The sequence below is a fragment of the Penicillium verrucosum genome (assembly GCF_028828655.1).
Source record: "Penicillium verrucosum strain IBT 35672 chromosome Unknown utg000003l_segment0_segment0, whole genome shotgun sequence".
Classification (NCBI taxonomy): domain Eukaryota; kingdom Fungi; phylum Ascomycota; class Eurotiomycetes; order Eurotiales; family Aspergillaceae; genus Penicillium; species Penicillium verrucosum.
Window position 1 is genome coordinate 2,875,230 of NW_026643212.1, and position 17,707 is coordinate 2,892,936.

At 48.2% G+C, this 17,707-nt stretch overlaps 9 protein-coding genes across 9 annotated transcripts; 6 read left to right on the forward strand and 3 right to left on the reverse strand.

Moving 5' to 3' along the window:
• Positions 1-990: 990 nt before the first annotated feature.
• On the forward strand, positions 991-3,143 carry N7516_008766 (putative MFS allantoate transporter; the record flags this gene model as incomplete). Its single annotated transcript, XM_057221485.1, has 10 exons — positions 991-1,257; positions 1,345-1,492; positions 1,556-1,586; positions 1,643-1,909; positions 1,967-2,184; positions 2,238-2,326; positions 2,382-2,622; positions 2,693-2,786; positions 2,851-3,048; positions 3,125-3,143. The coding sequence occupies 10 exons, from the start codon at positions 991-993 to the stop codon at positions 3,141-3,143; spliced, it is 1,572 nt and encodes a 523-aa protein (XP_057071757.1).
• An 840-nt stretch (positions 3,144-3,983) lies between these two features.
• N7516_008767 (mitochondrial 54S ribosomal protein bL19m) lies at positions 3,984-4,758 on the reverse strand (the record flags this gene model as incomplete). Its single annotated transcript, XM_057221486.1, has 2 exons — positions 3,984-4,499; positions 4,563-4,758. 2 exons carry the CDS (start codon positions 4,756-4,758, stop codon positions 4,021-4,023), a joined length of 675 nt encoding a protein of 224 aa, XP_057071758.1. The 3' UTR covers positions 3,984-4,020.
• A 197-nt stretch (positions 4,759-4,955) lies between these two features.
• Positions 4,956-6,147, forward strand: N7516_008768 (uncharacterized protein; the record flags this gene model as incomplete). The annotated part of the gene is made up of 2 exons (XM_057221487.1): positions 4,956-5,107; positions 5,165-6,147. Exons 1-2 carry the CDS (start codon positions 5,002-5,004, stop codon positions 6,145-6,147), a joined length of 1,089 nt encoding a protein of 362 aa, XP_057071759.1. The 5' UTR covers positions 4,956-5,001.
• Positions 6,148-6,381: 234 nt separating this feature from the next.
• N7516_008769 (uncharacterized protein) lies at positions 6,382-8,263 on the reverse strand (the record flags this gene model as incomplete). Its single annotated transcript, XM_057221488.1, has 4 exons — positions 6,382-6,499; positions 6,553-7,227; positions 7,278-7,666; positions 7,723-8,263. The coding sequence occupies 4 exons, from the start codon at positions 8,261-8,263 to the stop codon at positions 6,404-6,406; spliced, it is 1,701 nt and encodes a 566-aa protein (XP_057071760.1). The 3' UTR covers positions 6,382-6,403.
• Positions 8,264-8,678: 415 nt separating this feature from the next.
• N7516_008770 (uncharacterized protein) lies at positions 8,679-9,538 on the forward strand (the record flags this gene model as incomplete). Its single annotated transcript, XM_057221489.1, has 2 exons — positions 8,679-8,902; positions 8,959-9,538. The coding sequence occupies 2 exons, from the start codon at positions 8,679-8,681 to the stop codon at positions 9,536-9,538; spliced, it is 804 nt and encodes a 267-aa protein (XP_057071761.1).
• A 574-nt stretch (positions 9,539-10,112) lies between these two features.
• On the forward strand, positions 10,113-13,190 carry N7516_008771 (Hid1 family protein; the record flags this gene model as incomplete). Its single annotated transcript, XM_057221490.1, has 8 exons — positions 10,113-10,205; positions 10,267-10,888; positions 10,945-11,042; positions 11,095-11,337; positions 11,394-11,747; positions 11,798-12,041; positions 12,103-12,617; positions 12,681-13,190. The coding sequence occupies 8 exons, from the start codon at positions 10,113-10,115 to the stop codon at positions 13,188-13,190; spliced, it is 2,679 nt and encodes an 892-aa protein (XP_057071762.1).
• A 426-nt stretch (positions 13,191-13,616) lies between these two features.
• N7516_008772 (uncharacterized protein) lies at positions 13,617-14,890 on the forward strand (the record flags this gene model as incomplete). Its single annotated transcript, XM_057221491.1, has 6 exons — positions 13,617-13,769; positions 13,866-13,885; positions 13,945-13,976; positions 14,035-14,096; positions 14,160-14,284; positions 14,341-14,890. 6 exons carry the CDS (start codon positions 13,617-13,619, stop codon positions 14,888-14,890), a joined length of 942 nt encoding a protein of 313 aa, XP_057071763.1.
• A 271-nt stretch (positions 14,891-15,161) lies between these two features.
• On the reverse strand, positions 15,162-15,452 carry N7516_008773 (uncharacterized protein; the record flags this gene model as incomplete). The annotated part of the gene is made up of 2 exons (XM_057221492.1): positions 15,162-15,358; positions 15,419-15,452. The coding sequence occupies 2 exons, from the start codon at positions 15,450-15,452 to the stop codon at positions 15,162-15,164; spliced, it is 231 nt and encodes a 76-aa protein (XP_057071764.1).
• Positions 15,453-15,993: 541 nt separating this feature from the next.
• N7516_008774 (H3 histone acetyltransferase RTT109) lies at positions 15,994-17,580 on the forward strand (the record flags this gene model as incomplete). Its single annotated transcript, XM_057221493.1, has 1 exon — positions 15,994-17,580. The coding sequence occupies one exon, from the start codon at positions 15,994-15,996 to the stop codon at positions 17,578-17,580; it is 1,587 nt and encodes a 528-aa protein (XP_057071765.1).
• Between the last annotated feature and the right edge of the window lie 127 nt (positions 17,581-17,707).

A 17,707-nucleotide genomic window follows, 5' to 3' on the forward strand; every position in this document is an offset into this window, starting at 1 on the left:
TACAAAAGAATGCCAGACAGCTGTATATAGACACAAATGTATTTTACGGCGGTACTGCCAACATAGTATAGTAAATTGTATATCCACAGATATGCCCTACGACCTCTAAGCCTAATTCGACTTACTAGTAGTTTGTAACTAAATGGATAACGCGTAATATCAACCCGTTTATGCTAAAACAAGGTTCACACTACCTCGGTAATCATAGCTTACCTAGCGGCCTAAGTGGACCTTGGCGTTATAAAGGCCGAAGAGCTTGACATTATTATAGAGGAGGGCCTTGCCTTCGTTCGAGGATTCTTATAGAATAACTGTGTCGGGTGGAATTATTGCTGTCGTTCTCTATATATTTCGGCACAATGCTTTTCCCATTTCAAACTTGACCTCAGCAACACCGAGGGTTGAAGACTACCTAGGTAACTTCGGCCAAACCTGCGCCGTCTGGGTTGGGGTAAATAGTAACTTCAACAAGTGATCAGTCCGGCGGCATAATCCCCGATTCCTCGGACTTCCACCGGACCACAATAGTAAAAGCTGGGTAAACTTTGACATTCAGCCAGACTTGTCAAGATGGACTAGCGCAATAACCAGGATTAAACTATACTTTGTATCTCTCTGACTCTGCTCTACTCATCAGCAAAAGCAAACCTTCCCCACGTTCTGACCGCATCAACTAGCGATACGACCTGTCGGTTCCGCGTGGGGCCCCCATTCTGGGGTTTTCCCCGCAGATGATCCTTTTGATATTCCCTTTTGAGGCAGGTATGCTTTGAAATTCGCGGGGAAGTACGAGATGGCTGCTCTTTGGGGACTTTCTGGAGTTGTCTTGGAATCAAGGGGGGAAACTCGGGGTCGCCCCGAACTTGTTATATCATTTTATACATTTTTTGTCATGCCTCCATTGGTCCTACGTTTTATATATATTTTGCCTCGGGCCCAATTTCATATATTTTTATTCTCCATTTCCTATTCTAAACAACTAACTCCGCTATGGCTAACCATACTCCAGAAAATGTTGACTCAAAGGCCAATATTGCCGAAGTTCCCACTATAAGCCATGCAGAAAGCAACCAAGAACACGCCAAATTCAAGTCTGCCAAAAATGCAGACGGCGACACGGCTATGGCGCTGTTCGATGACCCGGACGAGCTCCATGAAGATGTCGATCCGGTGGAGGCCAGGAAGCTATTGTGGAAGATTGACTTCATGATCCTGCCCTACTTGGCTGTTTGCTATGCGTTCTTCTATATTGACAAGGTCGGTCTCTTTGATTGGGGATAATTTGGCTATTTACTCCATTTGGGCCGAAAAGCCGTGTGCTAATAGAATCTATTTCGGAAACAGACAACGCTGAGCTATGCTGCTATTTTTGGAATTCGGGAAGATCTCGATCTACATGGAACCCGGTATAGCTGGCTGAGCAGTATCTTCTACTTTGGTTTCCTGGCATGGGCATTCCCTACCAACTTTCTGATGCAGCGCCTTCCAATTGGTATGATTCTCCCATCATGAGCCTGGAAAATTGAACTGGATATTCATCTAATACCTGTTTTAGGGAAATATCTGGGTGCCAATATTTTCATGTGGTTCGTTGAACTGATATCGAAGATAGTGCAATCCGATACTAACATTCCTCATGAAGGGGTGTCTTCCTCATGATCCAAGCTGCTTGTAACAGTTTCGAGACCCTCGCTGTTCTTCGAGCCCTCGGTGGTGCCGCCGAAGCCTGCGCCGACCCAGCTTTCATGCTCATCACGAGCATGTGGTATACCCGTCGTGAACAGCCAGTGCGTCTCGGACTGTGGTATACAGCGAATGGTCTCGGTATTGCATTGGGTGGGTTATTGGGCTATGGAATTGGTCATCTTAAAGGTGCACTCCCGTCTTGGAAATACGAGTTTATCGTGATGTATGTTTGTCTCCTCTTGCCACCATTGAAACTTCCCATTTGACTAACCTTGCTTAGTGGTGCCCTGTGTTCTGCCTGGGGTATTGTCATGTTTATCTTCCTTCCAGATTCACCCGTTACAGCAAAAGGTCTTACCAAGAGGGAGCGCCGTATGGCCGTTGAGCGTATACGGGAAAACCAGACTGGTGTCGAGAATAAGCATCTCAAGCCGTATCAGATTTTGGAGGCTTTCATGGACTATAAACTCTACGTCTTCTTCACCCTGGGCATGGTTTGTATGTGACTTCTGCGACGTCAAAGGCCGTTCTCGTAGCTAACGTCTATATAGGCAATATCCCCAACGGTGGTATCTCAAATTTCGGAACTATCATTATCAAAGGATTCGGGTTCTCAACATTGGTGACCACTCTTATGCAGGTAAGAGTTAATTTGATAGTCACATAGTATTCAGCTAACACAATATGAATCATAGATTCCGTACGGCTTTATCATTGCAATCTCGATTTTAGCATGCGTCTACCTCAACGACCGCTTCGAAAATCGACGATGCATTTTCGTCCTCATCTTCCTGATTCCTAACCTTGCTGGCTCCTTTGGTCTTCGCTTTGTTCCCATCGAACACAGTGTGGGTCGCTTGATTTGCTATTACCTGACAGGCCCATACAATGCTGCATTTGTCCTTGTTTTGAGTATGCAAATGGCCAACACCGCTGGTAGGTGACATCTACCTTTGCTTGATGCTAAATTGAAAATATCTCGGATATTAACGCTAACATGGAATAGGCCATACTAAGAAAGTGGTTACCAACGCTGTGCTCTTCCTGGGGTACTGTACTGGAAACATTGCTGGACCGTTCTTCTATAAAACTGAACAATCGTGTGTTTTTCCTCGGGGATAGTTCTGCTTATTTTCTGAACTAGAGAACTAACTTGAATTACAGACCTACCTACGCGCTCGGCATCTGGTCTATGATTGTCTCCCACTTGATCGAGGCTGTTCTAATCAGCATCCTTGGTCTACTGCTCCGCTGGGAAAATCAGAAGCGCGATCGCATCCAGTCCCAGATGGAGGGTGGTCTCGAGGGAAGAGATCTGGACGCAACTGCGTTTTTGGACTTGACGGACCGAGAAAACCTGAAGTATGTCTCTTTTGTTGTCTTTACTACTTTCCCTTTGCTGTTCTCCTTTAGGAAAGATACTAACGGTTTCCAACAGCTTCCGATACATTTATTGAGTATTAAATTTCCCTATTTATGATCATGCGTCTACGAATATATAACGTTGAAGTCAATGCTATCAAACTATCTATATTGTGTATCTGAATTCAATTGCACAAGTGATCTCAAATGATATTTGTGAGAATATAGGACTAGTAGCCCCCAATATAAGAGGAAAAACAGCTATAAAACATGTATTTTGCTAGTTTCCTTGGGTTGTTTTTGTCATATTCCACACGGCTACATCCATGACTTGAATATTTCAATGGCAAGAGATCTCATGCTAGAGTCCCAATGGAACTTGAAATGTGGTAGGGCCAATGCGTGATTCAGTATGGCATTGACTCTATAGTATGCGGGATATCATTCGGGTGTCACATATCGGGGACTGGCTATATGTATCGTTCACCAAGATGTGTAGATGAGGCGTTTCTTCTAGACATGGAAGGACTGAATTGACTTGCTTTTATCAAATTGCCGAACTACTGATGACATGTTAAGAGAAAATAAGAAGAACGCAGGCAAGGGACAACTCCGAAAGCCTCTTGCCATTTGATATGAGCTCTTGGTGCATTGCAAGGCACTTCCTGTATGGAGCTTCCTTTATACAACTTGGACATAGACGTGCATTCCTTGTTAAAAGCAGAAGTCGAGTGATCATCCAGCACGTTGACAAGTGGTTAAGAGCAAAAACAAGGTTGCCGGAGTGTTGAAGAGTCGGAAAGCGGCGAATGCAACAAAATATGTTGTGAGATGGCATAGGCGCTAGAATAGAAGAGCTCAAAGTTGTATTTGATATCGCAATTTATAAACACAGATGAAGTACAAAATGATAAGTAGTAATACAGCCACGCGTATGCAAACGAGCGTCGCACCGGACGCCCTCTAACTCAATCAACGCCGACGATTGCCGCCACCTAAGAAAGCCTTCTTCTGGCGAACATAGCTGGCCACAACGTTCTCCACGCTGCGACGGTCGTGCTTGCGGTCTCTCAAGAAGTACAATCTCGCTCTTCTGCGCTTCTTCTCCGATCGCTGGACAATCTCCACGCTGTTCACATTGGGACTGAAGACCTTGACGGACATCTCAACAGCGACACGGGTGAGTTCGTTGCGCATGAGGAAGGATGTTTCAATTCCGCGCAGCTTGATGCTAAGAACAATTCCGTTGAATGGGTCGCCGTTCTTGAATGTCACTCGTACGATATCTCCGGTCTTAACACTGCGTGGGTTTCGTCGGTAGTCGAACATTGCCTTGCGCTCACCCGTGGGGTCGAGGACTGCCAATTGTGATTCGGTGACCGCTCCGATGGGGTCCTGGCATGCTTTGCGAGCGGATGGCGGAGCAGGGTAGATCTTGAGGGGCTCGCGCTCTACATAAGGTAGCGACAATTAGCAAAGCTCGCGTCATTTTCACTCAATTGAATAGGACATACCAGGATCCGGGCGGAAGCGAAGAGGTATTTGGGATAGGAATTGCTTAGGCATGTCCGGGGGAAGAGGTACCCGTTCGGGCTTCTTTGAATAGGTCGTCGAGATGAATCGACGGTTGATGAATGGTTGCATAGGCGCTGAAGCCTGCACCAAAGACCTCAAGCAGCCCAGCGGGCGCATTGCTGGGAGAGCCGCCATATTTGTGATGAGGATGTCAAGTCAAGAAAGTCGGAGACGAGTTTTGGCCGGATCGGCAGAATTTCCGCCAAGCCTCCAATTGCCCGTTCGGGTTGCAGATAACAGCGATTCTTTTTTCTCCTCCAACTCCAGGATACCAATCAACCTCGTTTTCTTGTTCTTGCTTTGGTGGAAGCCTATCATTTCATCGGTTACTACTACCATACCCTGTGTCGCTTCATACATAACCCCTGATCACACATTATGGCGCAAATCGCCATGAGCAGGCTCTTCCGCCAGAGCACCACCAGCTCGGTGCGCCAGTCCATTCTGAGGCCGATGCAGGCCCGCAGCTACGGTTCGAACTCAGGTATGCATTAATCCATCCGTCATAGTATCAACTTCTCATTGGAGACCACCGGAACAGCAATTCCAACCTTCACCTCAACATCCTCCCCCGAGTTAGACGAAGCTCTTGAGCGGTTCCGCAATGAGCTGTTCATTCCCCTTGCTCTTCCCAAGCGACAGAGAAAGAGCGTGTTCAGGGAGAAATACGCCAAACAATTGGAAAATGAGCCTATTACCGTGAAGATCGGCGAGACCGAAGAGTTCACCCTAACGCCCAAGAAGCACCACGATCTGCCATCGAAGAAAGACGCTCTGGAGGTTCTCAAGATGATGGTCGCGACCAAGAACTTCAGCAACCTTTTCCCATACCTGAGCGGCCTCCGGATGTCAAACTATGCCATCAACCCCGACCGATGGGAGTTTATCATTCGCAAGACCAGCGACGCTGGCAAACTTTCAACCATTATCGAGTGCGCCAGACAGTCCCAGCGCACAGGCCTGACTCTCAGCAACAGGAACATCGCTCGCCGTCTGTTCTTCGAACTTCACAAGACAGCCGCGAAAGCGGATTTCAAGGGGATCCAGACCGTCAAAGCTCTGAAACTGGCGAGAGAGGCAGCTAGCCTGATGGATGCCGATGAACACTCCGTTGAGAACCTCGAGGATGACCCCAAGCACCAGCCTTTCGTTATCGGCACGCTTTTGGAGCTCAGTGCCGCCTGTGTGAAAATCAAGGAGGCCGAGCCGGCCCTGGTCCGTGGTTACGCTCAGAAGCTTGATGCAGCCTGGTCCCGAGGAAATTTCAAGGACGACGCGGCTACTGGCTTTGAAAACACTGAGAGAGTCGAGGAGAACCTTGCCCTTTACAACGGCATGCTTTTGGCCCTTGGGCAACCCAAGGCATCACAAGACACTGGGAATTTCAAGGCTCGCTGTGATAAGCTTAAGCCTGTCCTGATTTCGCAGTTGCAGAAAGTCAAGAACGCCGATGTGCTGTCAGACAACGTGGTTAAGAAATTGATTGCGGAAAAGCCAAAGGAAAAGGTTGAGAAAAAGGCTTGAGCTTTGCTGTAATTCCCTTTGTTGTTGATTAAGCCACATTGGCATGTATATTATTGTCCTTCCCAGATATTTTTGAGCTGGCCGTGTATTTCAGAGAATAGATATTATATTTCCTGCCATATCCGACCCCGCTAGGTGCTATTTCACACATACACAATAGTTTAGTCGATTTCATTACGAAACATCCCAGAAGTTCAATTTCCAAGTACCCTCTAAGGAAATGCTAATTCAAACGGCCACTTTTGGGTTGACACGCTCAGGAAGACAATTCCAAGGTGTGGTCCTTGCCGATGCGGGCTCGGCTGGGAAGAGCAGTGGTGCCGCCGACAACAGCAGGGCCAGAGACGGTGAGCTAGATGCAGGTATTAGTTCTATATGAAAGCGGTGGAATTGAGCATGACATACCTGTCCTTCTTCCGTCCCATCGGGAGAGTCTTCGGGGACATTAGTCAGAGTAATTTCAGTGCTACTCAATGGAGCGCCAAAGTGACTAGGACCAGTGAGGCATCTATAGTCAAAGGCATTTGTTTGGGCAATCGCACCAGCAACACCGGGACCGGTCAAGGCATACACAACCCGAGCCCCAGTGAAGATTCTAAGCTCGGTCAATTGCTCAGATGTAAGACGGGTAGTAGGGTTACCGTCAATGCGGTGGGAAATGCAAAGCAGGCGCACTTCATCTAGCGAAAGCTCAGAAGTCGGACTGACACGAGCCAATTGGCTGAAAAAGTTGCGTGTCGGCATGTTTCCTGCATCCAACGTCCGTGCCTGAAGCCAGCGCCCAAGAGAGGCAAGGATACCAGTGTGCGGGCGCATGATATTCTCGTAGTACTCGGCCATGGTCTGCGATGAAGCAACAATGACTGTGGGAGACACACCAGCCGTAGCCAGAGCAAAATCGACATTCTCTCCGGCGACCGAGTTAAGGGCGATGGATGAGTTGGCAAACAGTGCAGCCAAAGTTGTGCAGAGTGGGTATGACCGACAAAGGGAGTCAATAGAGAGAACAATATCATTTCGGTTGAAACGCTGGGTACGAGGGAGACTGGAGGTGATGGCTCCAATGGCAGACACAAGGTTCTAGTTGAATGTTAGTCAAAGTCATATTACACGAGTTTGGTTGGTCTTACCTCTGGCTGGAAATCGATAAACTGGCCGGATTGTGAGGAAGACGGCCAAACAGTGCTGACAGCAGGGGTTTCTGTCTTTGGGTCGTACTCGGGAACATCATAGCTGGCAAGTTCCTTAAACTCCTCGACCAGTTCATGCCAAACTGCAACCTTCAGCTTATCCTTGACGTTTTCGGGAAGTGCGTTCCAATCCATGTGTCGATTGCCATACTTGGCGACCCAAAGGACGAGCTCCAATTGATCGTTACCCTTAGCGACAGTAGACACGTCGAGAGATCCGGCTTCAGCAATAAGAACATCCGCTTTCGCCTGTTGTAGATGCGCTGATAATGTCTCTGCTGGAAGGTTGTGTGGCACAATGACTGTCTTGAATCCATAGAAAGCGCCAGCTAGATTGCCTAAGGTTAGACATCTTGACTCACACATGGAGTCACAATACACATACCGAAGATTGTAGCTAAAAGCTCGATGGAGTCCGTAAGGCAAACAGCCACCGTCTTTACGCCAGCATTTTGGAGATGATGACCGATAACATTGATCTCTTGTGTCACCTGGTCCAAAGAGTGTTCGATGGCCTTTCGACCTAGAACAGTGTAGATCTTGCCTTGCTTTCCCGAAAGGGTACCGTCCTCATTCAGAGCTCCACGCACGGCGGTCTTCCAAATGTCACGTAGATCTCCTCTTCGACCGCCGGTCCATTTCGGGGCGCCCGGATCCTTGACATTCAGTCCAAAGCGGAGAGGCAATCCATGTGGGGTTTCCAGGCACCTGTAAGTAGCAGATTCACCCTGCTGACGAATTGGGGCAGCTGTCGATTGGCGAGCAAGTAAGAACGGATGCACATCAGGATCCTTAGACGAGATGACGGAGTAAACCGCAAAGGCGACAACAATTCCGGCGACAACGGTAGTATATATATTCCAGTCGGCGAGTATATCAGCCACCAAAGCATCAAGCTTCTCCACAAGTGAAGTATCAGCAGCCATTTTCGTCGATCTGGAGAGGAAGAAGTGTCAACAATCGGGTATGACGTTGAGGGGTACAGCGATAAGGGGTGTGTCAGCTTGGCCGGGTCAACTTATGCCCGGGCAACAACCCCTTCCTCGACCGAGCGCAGTCACTTTGGGATCGTCAACTTATAACTAACCAACAATAATGATTTTCTGAAAGACGAATTGTTCAAAGATATGCGCATTACTAACTAACAGCTTCTAGTGTTTGTTTCCTCTCAGGTAAGTACTGAACAAGTTCCCAATATCAGTGAGTCCAATCTCTATTCTCAAAAAGACCTCGAAAAAAACAGTCTGAACAACTATGGATCAGTGGCTGACTTCACGATTCCAGCTTCGAGTCAATTTCACCTCGTTCTTCGCTCTCCACGTCATTATCGCTTCATTACCAATGGCGACTCAATCTCTTCCTTCCACCCCGAGAGCGACACCTCCGATCGCTCCTCCCACCCCAGAGGGTACCTTGACCCCTGGAAAATGGCGACACCCTCAGCTGGATGAGATTGTCCGACGCCAAAATGCAGCTACATTTGATCAGAAAAATGTGAAGAAGCTGGTCTGGAACAGTGCAGTATTGGTATTGAGCTGGACATTTGGATCTACCTTCAAAACCTAGTGAGTGCGATAAGAACTCTGGTGCGTCGTGTCGCGTGCTAACAAGCTTGTTTAAGCTCACGTCAAATTTTTGACACCAACCATATGTATCAAGAAGTTCCGCTATTCATTCTTCAGCTCTTCTTCATTTTCAATATTCTAGTGGCGCTCTACCCACTCTTCCGGCCAAAGGACGACCTCTCGGACATTCCCCTTACCCCCACCCAACGCTCGCTTCTTGGTTTGGATCCTGCTGTCACACCACCAGCAACCCCTGGGACAACATTTGTCACCCCGCCCAGATACCGACTTTCTACTTCACGCAAGGCCAGTCCGGCCAGCAGACAGTCGTCCCCCATGTCCGCAAACGCAAGCTTTTCTGAGCGACGCTCTTCGATCAGCACACCCTTCTCACCTGCCTCCAGCCCTCTGTTTTACAAGGCAATGTCAAATGGAGGCAGAGAATCTGTTCAACGCCAAAGCTTTGGATCATCTGCATCCCCTCTGGCTCGAAGTAACTCCTTTGGGGAGTCCACCATGAGCATGGGCCCAAGTACACCTTCTCCGCTTATGGGAAAACGGGGAAGTCTAGGAGTCAAGAACAAATGGCTTTATGAGAGGAGCCGGCGGCTGTCGGCCAGTGGAGGAGCCCTCTAATTCCATGCAGATTTTGAACAATTTCTCGAACGGGCGCTTGGGTCATTCATGTTTTTTTTTGGTGTTTAATGTCATAGCGGTTGTTTCATTCACAATGTATTATTGCAAGGATACCAATTCAAGGTTTATTATTACAAGCTGGTTTCAGTTTTCCTTTGACATATCTGTCTAGTTTATGAAAACTGGGGGGCCGTAGGATATCTTTTCCATCCTAGCTAGTTAGTATGTATGGATGATGTTAAAAGAGCCGTTTGATAGCCACATGCCAACAAATGGGTAAGAATGTACATATGCAGATAAAGGATATGTGTATGAGACAAGTTAACAAGTTAGCATTCTGCTGTAATCTCTCATCATATAGTTCACTGTGAATGGCACTGGTGGTATTTGGCCGATCTGCCATACCCCGTGTTCCAGGCCAAGATCCCGCGCCCGGACGAGTAGGACCTCCAACCACTCCTAGCACTTGGCAAATAAACAGCCAGATAGTGCCCTTGCCTCACCCACACATTGATATTTGCTGTGAAAACTTGCATGAAGCCTACAACGGCGTGATTACCAGCTTCCTTCCGCTATGGGAGCTTCGGAGTCCAAGCTTGTCTTCAAACAGGGCATCTTCCGCCTCTCGGAACAGGAGATCCCCGCAGACGACCCCTACTGGACCAGAGTACGTTCTATTACAAAATGACTATTTGTTTTAGAGACTCGGAGGCTAACCACACTGGCAGTTCTGGGAACTTCCTGAATCAACCGAAGATGTCTTTAGCCTTTTCACGCCCGCTGACATACGACGCACGCGCGATCACGCCTTGCCCAACTTCCAGACACTCCTACTCGCAGTCACCTCACGACTAACTGTATTGAAAAACCATCCCTCGTTTCCTGACCCCGATCTTGCCCCCGAGCGTGATGTCCTCAACTGCATTCGGATCCTCACTCGTCTCCTCCCCTATGTTTACGAGGCGGAACAGTTGGAGGAATGGGAGGATAATTTCTTCTGGGCACGTCGAAAGAGAAGGACCAGACAATCACAGATTGCTGGGGAGGTTCTCTTTGACGAAGCACAGCCGGAGGATAACCAAGAGGCAAGATCACCGCGCGTAGAGGATTACGAAGATGTCAAGCCTCTTGCCGAAGAGTTGATAGACACATTGCTGGACTTGCTCTTCTTTGCCGACTTTACAATCCCTCAACTACCAACGGCGAAGAGCAAGGTCTCTTTTTCAATTTGGCAGAGTGGTGTTGGCTGCAACACGGCTATGGGGTCCAACAAAACATTGGAGAGCAACCGGTGCGAGATTCTCCGGCTTATGCTTACTCTGACTGGAAAGGCCATGTATTTGCCATCTAGTGAGTCGGGAGTGTGGTGCAACTAAATTATTACAACATTTACTGACTGGTTGCAGATACATTGCCAGTCCAAGGTGTCAAGGCAATTACTTACATCACAACTTGCCAAGATAAGCAGGCTGTTTTGACCCTCCTTTGCTCTCTTCTCAACACGGTATGCTATGTTCCCGTTAATCGACGGTGGGAGCCATGTTAATCCAAAACAGGCAATGAAGTATAACCCTGCGTCGTGGAGAGTCCCTTACGACCACGTTGTTTGGAAAGACCCGAGGCAGATATTGGTGATCTATTGCGTCCAACTCCTCCTTGTTCTCCTGATGTATCCCATTCCAGAAGACGGTCGTGGAACTCCACCGAAGAATTATTATCGCCATTACTTCGGCAGGCTACATAGACCTCAAGACTTCCAATTCCTGGTGGATGGCATGACGAGAATTCTCAATCAGCCGGTATCTATTCTCTGCTAAATTATATGTTGAAACATTGTGCTAATCGATCAAACCAGATGCAAGCTACTGCTTCTTATCTTCCTGGGAGTCAAAAATCAGTGAAATGGGCCCCTGAGATGTTGGTCCTTTTCTGGGAGACTTTGCAATGCAATAAGAGGTTCCGGTCATTTATCATCGACTCGAATCGCTCTCATGACTTCCTTGTCCTATGTATATTCTATGCCATGGAGTACAGAACGGATACTTCCAAACAAGGAGTGGTCCGGATGTGCGTTTTCATCCTTCAAACAATGAGCGCGGAGCCCACGTTCGGGAAGAGCCTGAACAACAGTTTCGAAGCTCAAGAGACCTTACCTCAATCGATCCGACTACTCAAGTTCCGGGGGTCTTATGCCGACTATTTGATTATGGTTTGTCATTTGTCCCATCTAAAAGCATAATACTATACTAACCGCCGCAGTCCATTCACACGTTGATGACAACCAGCAAGGGAAATCTGGATACTGTGTATCCTGCGCTGTTGATCATCCTCAACAACCTTGCTCCATATATTGAACACATCTCTCCGAGTGCCTGCTCGAAAGTCATTCAACTTTTCTCTTCCATGTCTTCGCCCAGCTTCTTGTTGGCGAACGAAACCAACCATACTCTTCTTGCATCGTTGCTTGACTTCATCAACATTATTCTCGAGCACAAGTTCACCGGTAAATCCCCTACCCAGGTCTTTTTTTTTTCTTCAGCCAAGCCGTTTCTGACTTTTTCTAGAAAACCCATATCTCGTCTACTCGATACTGAAATATAAGCAACGCTTTGAAGCCGTGCGGGCTTTCACTCTCGAGAGTGGCCAGCAAGAGATCGAGCGACAGAATGAGAAGACGAAAGCTGGCAGTTCTTCAGATGTTGCTACCAGCCCTACACTTTCACAGTCAGAGGAAGATTTACATACTCCCTCAGGTGCCCGGTCACCGTTGACTAGAATCCCCGAAGAGAACAGCCCATTTGCCATTGGCGACGACGACTCCGATGATGAACGTGAGGAAGAGGGGGTACAGACTCCATCTCAATCGTCATTCTCTGCTCAAACCTCACGGAGACCCTCCACAACATCTACTACGGACGATAACGGAGCCCAGCAGGTGCGAGCAATGTCCGAAAAGGCACGGGGAAAGAAACCTGCTGGGCATCCTCCTTTCTCCCGACAGAACAGCATGACCAGTCAGACAAGCATGTCTGCTCTATTCATCCCCTCTGCTAGTGGCTTCACGCCAACCGTCCCATGGGTAAGTCTATGTAGATCAAATCACCTTTCCACTAAACGTTCCGCTACTAACAATATTTCCTAGCTCGAGTCCTGGTTGCCTGAGCTTCCTTTGCACACGGTCCTCACCATCATCTCAGCCATTGCACCTCATATTCCTGATGCAGCGCTTGTAAGCGCAGTTAGCCCGGAGGCCCGTACACTAATCCACAATCTTCCATCATTTGCTGAGGAGCCCGAGGTTACGAGTATAATCTCCGAGCCAACCCCCGTTCGCGTGCAATCATTCGAGTGGTCTGCACTTTCCATGGGCTGGTACGAGTCGCTCCTGTGGGGCTTCATCTTCTCCAGCGAGATGGTAGTCGGTTCCGCTTCTGGTGCAACCCCAGGAACGGTTGGTGTCTGGAATGGCACAGCTATCAAACTCTTCAGAGTCCAAGAAGCTGCCGCTCAAGGTCCGACCTTGCTTGCGCCCAAGGGTGCAGTTGATGCTGTGGGCAGCAACCTGGTCCAACGCATCGGAAACCTCAGCCTTCGGGGTCGGAACTCACAAGACTCCGGAGCTGTATCTTCGCCAAGTGTGCGGGAAGTTTAAGGTGATATTTCCATTTCCGTGACGTACATAGATTTCATTTCAGAGCCTGCCCTCTTTCAACAATTTCGCTATTTTCCTTCGTCGAGCTCCCTGGGGGGCGATGCTGGTCTTGCGATCTTCATGTTTTTTTTAGCACCTTCTGGCATTCATGCCAAATACCATACATTACTATTTCTGGTTTCTTGTAATCTGGACTTTATTTTATATTCAACTCGTAAAATATTCCATTCCACCTCGATGTTATGATCACCCTTGGAGAAACACGTGAGTCGGAACTCCGATCGCCATTGGTCAATTTGCCTCTTTGTTTTGGTCAATTCAATCAATTCAATTCAATTCAATCCCATCTTCTTTCAACTTCAGCTCGATACGTGAAGGGAGATCAATTATTCGAGTAATTTTGTCATTCAATTCTCCTCTGCCTTCATGTTATTCCTCGCTAGCGTTGTTGTGGCTCTCCTCGCGGGTCCGGATCCAGCCATTGGGGCCATCCCCTCTAGCCTACAGAGCATCTTAAAAAACACACACGGCAGCAAAGACTATGGGTATCCCACTGATCTGACAAGAGATCTCTTACCTGTAAGTCTATCTGTGTTATCATACATCGATAAACTGTTTGTGGGGCTCTCCGCCATCAGGACAATGTTGTTAACCCTGGGGCGCACGAATGTCTAGATACCTGTTCATTCTCATAAGTAAGCATAATTCCCATGGTGCATACTCCTGACTTGATTATATACTAATTATACCAAAGTGACTATTGGCGAGACGAGCCTTTCTATACCGGTATGCTGGAGCTCTAGTGCCTGATATCCGGTTATCACCCTAACATTGCAATGCACAGGCCTCTCACATGGCTGCACATCTACCGAAGCTGATGTCTGGCTATTCAATGGCACCCTCTACGTGAGTTTGGTCAATCTATGATATCTTGGCCGTTCTTCTAGGTGGCATACTAACCAAAACAAGGTTGGCCATGATGAATCCGCACTGACAGAATCCCGAACTCTTAAATCATTGTATATCAATCCCATTCTGGACGTCCTAGAGCGCCAGAATCCCGAGAGTCCATTTGTGTCATCACCTACTAAAAAGTGAGTATCCGGCCAGGGCTTGATAAGGTCCCTCTGCTAATGATTTGTTGAAACAGTGGCGTGTGGGATACTGTTCCCGACCAGACACTTTACTTTTTCATTGATGTGAAGACATCCGGCCCCGAGACGTTCAAGGCTGTAATTGCTGCTTTAGAACCTCTGCGGGAGAAGGGCTACCTTACCACCGTCAAGGATGGCAAGGACGTTACCAATGGACCCGTCACTGTCATTGGCACGGGAGAGACACCGTTCGACATGGTTGCGCCCGTCAAAGACCGAGACTACTTTTTCGATGCACCTCTCGCGGATTTGAATGATCCCAAGTACGCTGATGTAACTGGTGTTATCTCACCTGTTGCTTCAACAGATTTCCAGAAAGCCGTCGGCAAGATAACTGTCGATACGGACCCAATTCTCTCAGCTGACCAACTCAAAGCTCTCCGGGACCAAATCGCCACGGCGAATGAGCGCGGGATTGGTGCTAGATATTGGAACACGCCGTACTTTCCGATTCGTGCACGAAACCTTGTCTGGAGGACTCTTTTGAGGGAAGGGGTCATTCTGCTCAATGCCGATGATCTAGATGCTGTGGCTTCTTACTTCTAAGCAACACCAGACCTCAAGAATGAGATCAAGATCATACAGTCACATATCCACTAGATTACATTTATACCTCTCGAGTGGACTTCTACTGAAATTCAGGTCAATGGTCCTGGTTGGACTCTTTCTGATATTACCTTGATTCAAAGATAGACAGTATCGGCTCCTCTGTCAATATGATATCCATGTGTGCCATAATCCTCCATATTCACCCTTCCCAGGACTTGCAAGATAAAGGCCTCTGTCAACTCCTATCGAATGGATTCCATACAAGGTCTCATTCACTGCGCAGACATAGGCGACATTTGTGTGCCGACTCCTTGACATCGATGTGCTGGATTTGACGGCTAATGCAGCGTTCATCCTCTCTTCTCATGTGTCGTTGACATTTGACGAACTCCCCACCTGTCGAGTGACCACAGGCGTAGCGGATCTGCAACTGGGCGCAGACAGTCAGCGTCATGTCGTCGTTGTCTGGGGTGCGTGGTCAGTGGGTTTTCTCAGCACAGCGAGGTAACACAAATGTAAACTTACTCCACGCGTCGGGGGTTCTGGTTGTGGGATACATCCTGATAGGTGGTGTCGAGATGGCCAGGATGCGGCTTTGTTACACTTGAAGCCATGCTTAGCGTGTTAGCCAAGGCGATGAACTATTAATTCATAGAACATTAATCTCGTCAGTCTTGCTTACCTTCAGTGGTATGTTTCTGCCTTTGTCCGCAAGTGTTTGGGTTGAGAGATAGACTAAAAGACTGGGAAGAGTGAAAGAACAAAAGAGTTGGTGAGACTATCACCTGGGCAAACACCACATATTAGCTTGGTATTGAGCAAACAAGTACACAAAGCTATAAAGCTATGGTTCAAAATAAGTCTTCCCCATCGTCTTTCGTTCAGGTATTCTACATACGTACCTAGTTTCAATATTTATTTCTATCTACATCATTGAATGCCCCATTCAGATAACTAGCGAATATCTACACATCGACCTTCCTAAAGCGGCAGACTATATATGTTCCTGGCACGTGATCTCCAAGGGCGCGAAATCGAACTCCGCAGTTCTCCAGCTCCTCTTCTTCACATTTTCCACGACTCTCATTGGATGAACGAGAATGGCGGCAGATCTGGCAGATCTCTTGGCCAAGGTTCTCCCCACCGGGGTTGAGATAACCGTTCGTCATGTCTCGTCAACACCCACTCCCTGCGAAGCTCTCTTTGCAGCTGCGCCGGGCCAGGTCTCCGAGCCAACATTCTGCGAAAATCATTTCCTCTCGGTGTCAATTGATTCCAATGATGAAGGTGAGACAATTATCTTCGGAATGGAGGTGATGGTTTACAACACGGCCCACTTGACCACCATCTTCATCTCCAAGGCCGACTCAACTGGTTTCCTGCATCTTCTAAAATTGCCAACTAAGGTATCTGTACTGAGACTGGTCTCCAATACATTTCTCTCATTTCTGGCTCGAACCCGACAACGGCCCGGTGTGCGTCTGGTCGTGTCGCTGTTCGCGCGGGCCCAGAATCAGTACCTGTTTCCGGGCAGCATTGAGAACGCCGAAAAGCACGTTCTGGATGATCGAGGCCTAATCAAGTGGTGGTGTCGTGTTTTAGACCCGATTTTACGTGAGCATGAGCCAGAGTCTGCTCTTCAAGAGACGAAGGCGCTGGATCAAACAGTCGAGGCTGCCAAGGCCTCTGCTACCGCATACTTGATTGTTCCAAGCTGTGACCGCTTTGAAACACGCAATTTCTTCCCTCCTACGGCCAAAACCGATCCGCAGGATCGCCCACGGTGGCTCAACAGCTACCCACTGAAGCAATTGTACCATAACCCATCGGCCCCTCCCCGCTGCTTGGTGCCTCGTTTCCCCGATGATCCCAAGACTCGTTTCCTCATCGACCTGGACGGTGAACTTCCGGGGGAGAATGAGGGTCAACCCGTCTCTCCTAATGCCGGCCGCTGGCGCAGCGTACGGTCCTTGGACCAATTCTGGGAGATGATGTCCTTCCGCCAAGAATGCTCTGCTGGTCGGTTAGTCGGCTTCCTGTGGTTGGTTATCAATCCTCCTGGTTTGATGAATTCTACATCAATGGAAAGCCAAAAACGTGGTTCCTCTGACAGCGGCCTGGTCTCCAATGGAACAGAGATTTCTGGGGCCATTCCGAATGAGGAGAAAGTGGAGAATGGCTCCGCCACCTTGACGAAGGCAACAACAAATTTCACGACAGCCGATACCTCTCCCACACTCGCCTGGGTTGATGCATCTAGCACTGTCAACCCGTTCGACTGGCCAGAAGCCGGACGTGGCCAGGTCGTTCTCAGCGAAGCAGACTACAAAACGATGATGGATTCGGTTCTAGACCATTTCTATGACGAGAAAGAAGTCGTCGCCAGTACGAAACTCTATGTTGACCAAGTCTCTTCCCTCGCGGACGAGCTTACATGGGGCAAGAAGGTTGTCGGCAGCAATACCACGAGCGACACTGCCTCTCAGCTGGCCAATACCAATACGAACAATGTCCTAGACCTTGGATTAATCCGCAAACGAAAGAAGTCATTGGGCGAGGGCAACACTCCTATTGTAAATGAAACACAAGCACCGAGTGAACCAGGAGTCACGCAACCAGCTCCGTCTGAGCCGGCTGGTGTCAATGTGCTCAATGCAAGCCTGGTCCGGAAGAAGAAGAAGACATGATGGGAGTTTGCATTTGCTTTTGATATCATGGGATGGATAGGTCTAGGAGTTTGGGGGAAACATGGATATTTTTCTTACATTCGAGCATAACTACCGTAATTGAACCGCATAAGTACTTATGTTTACA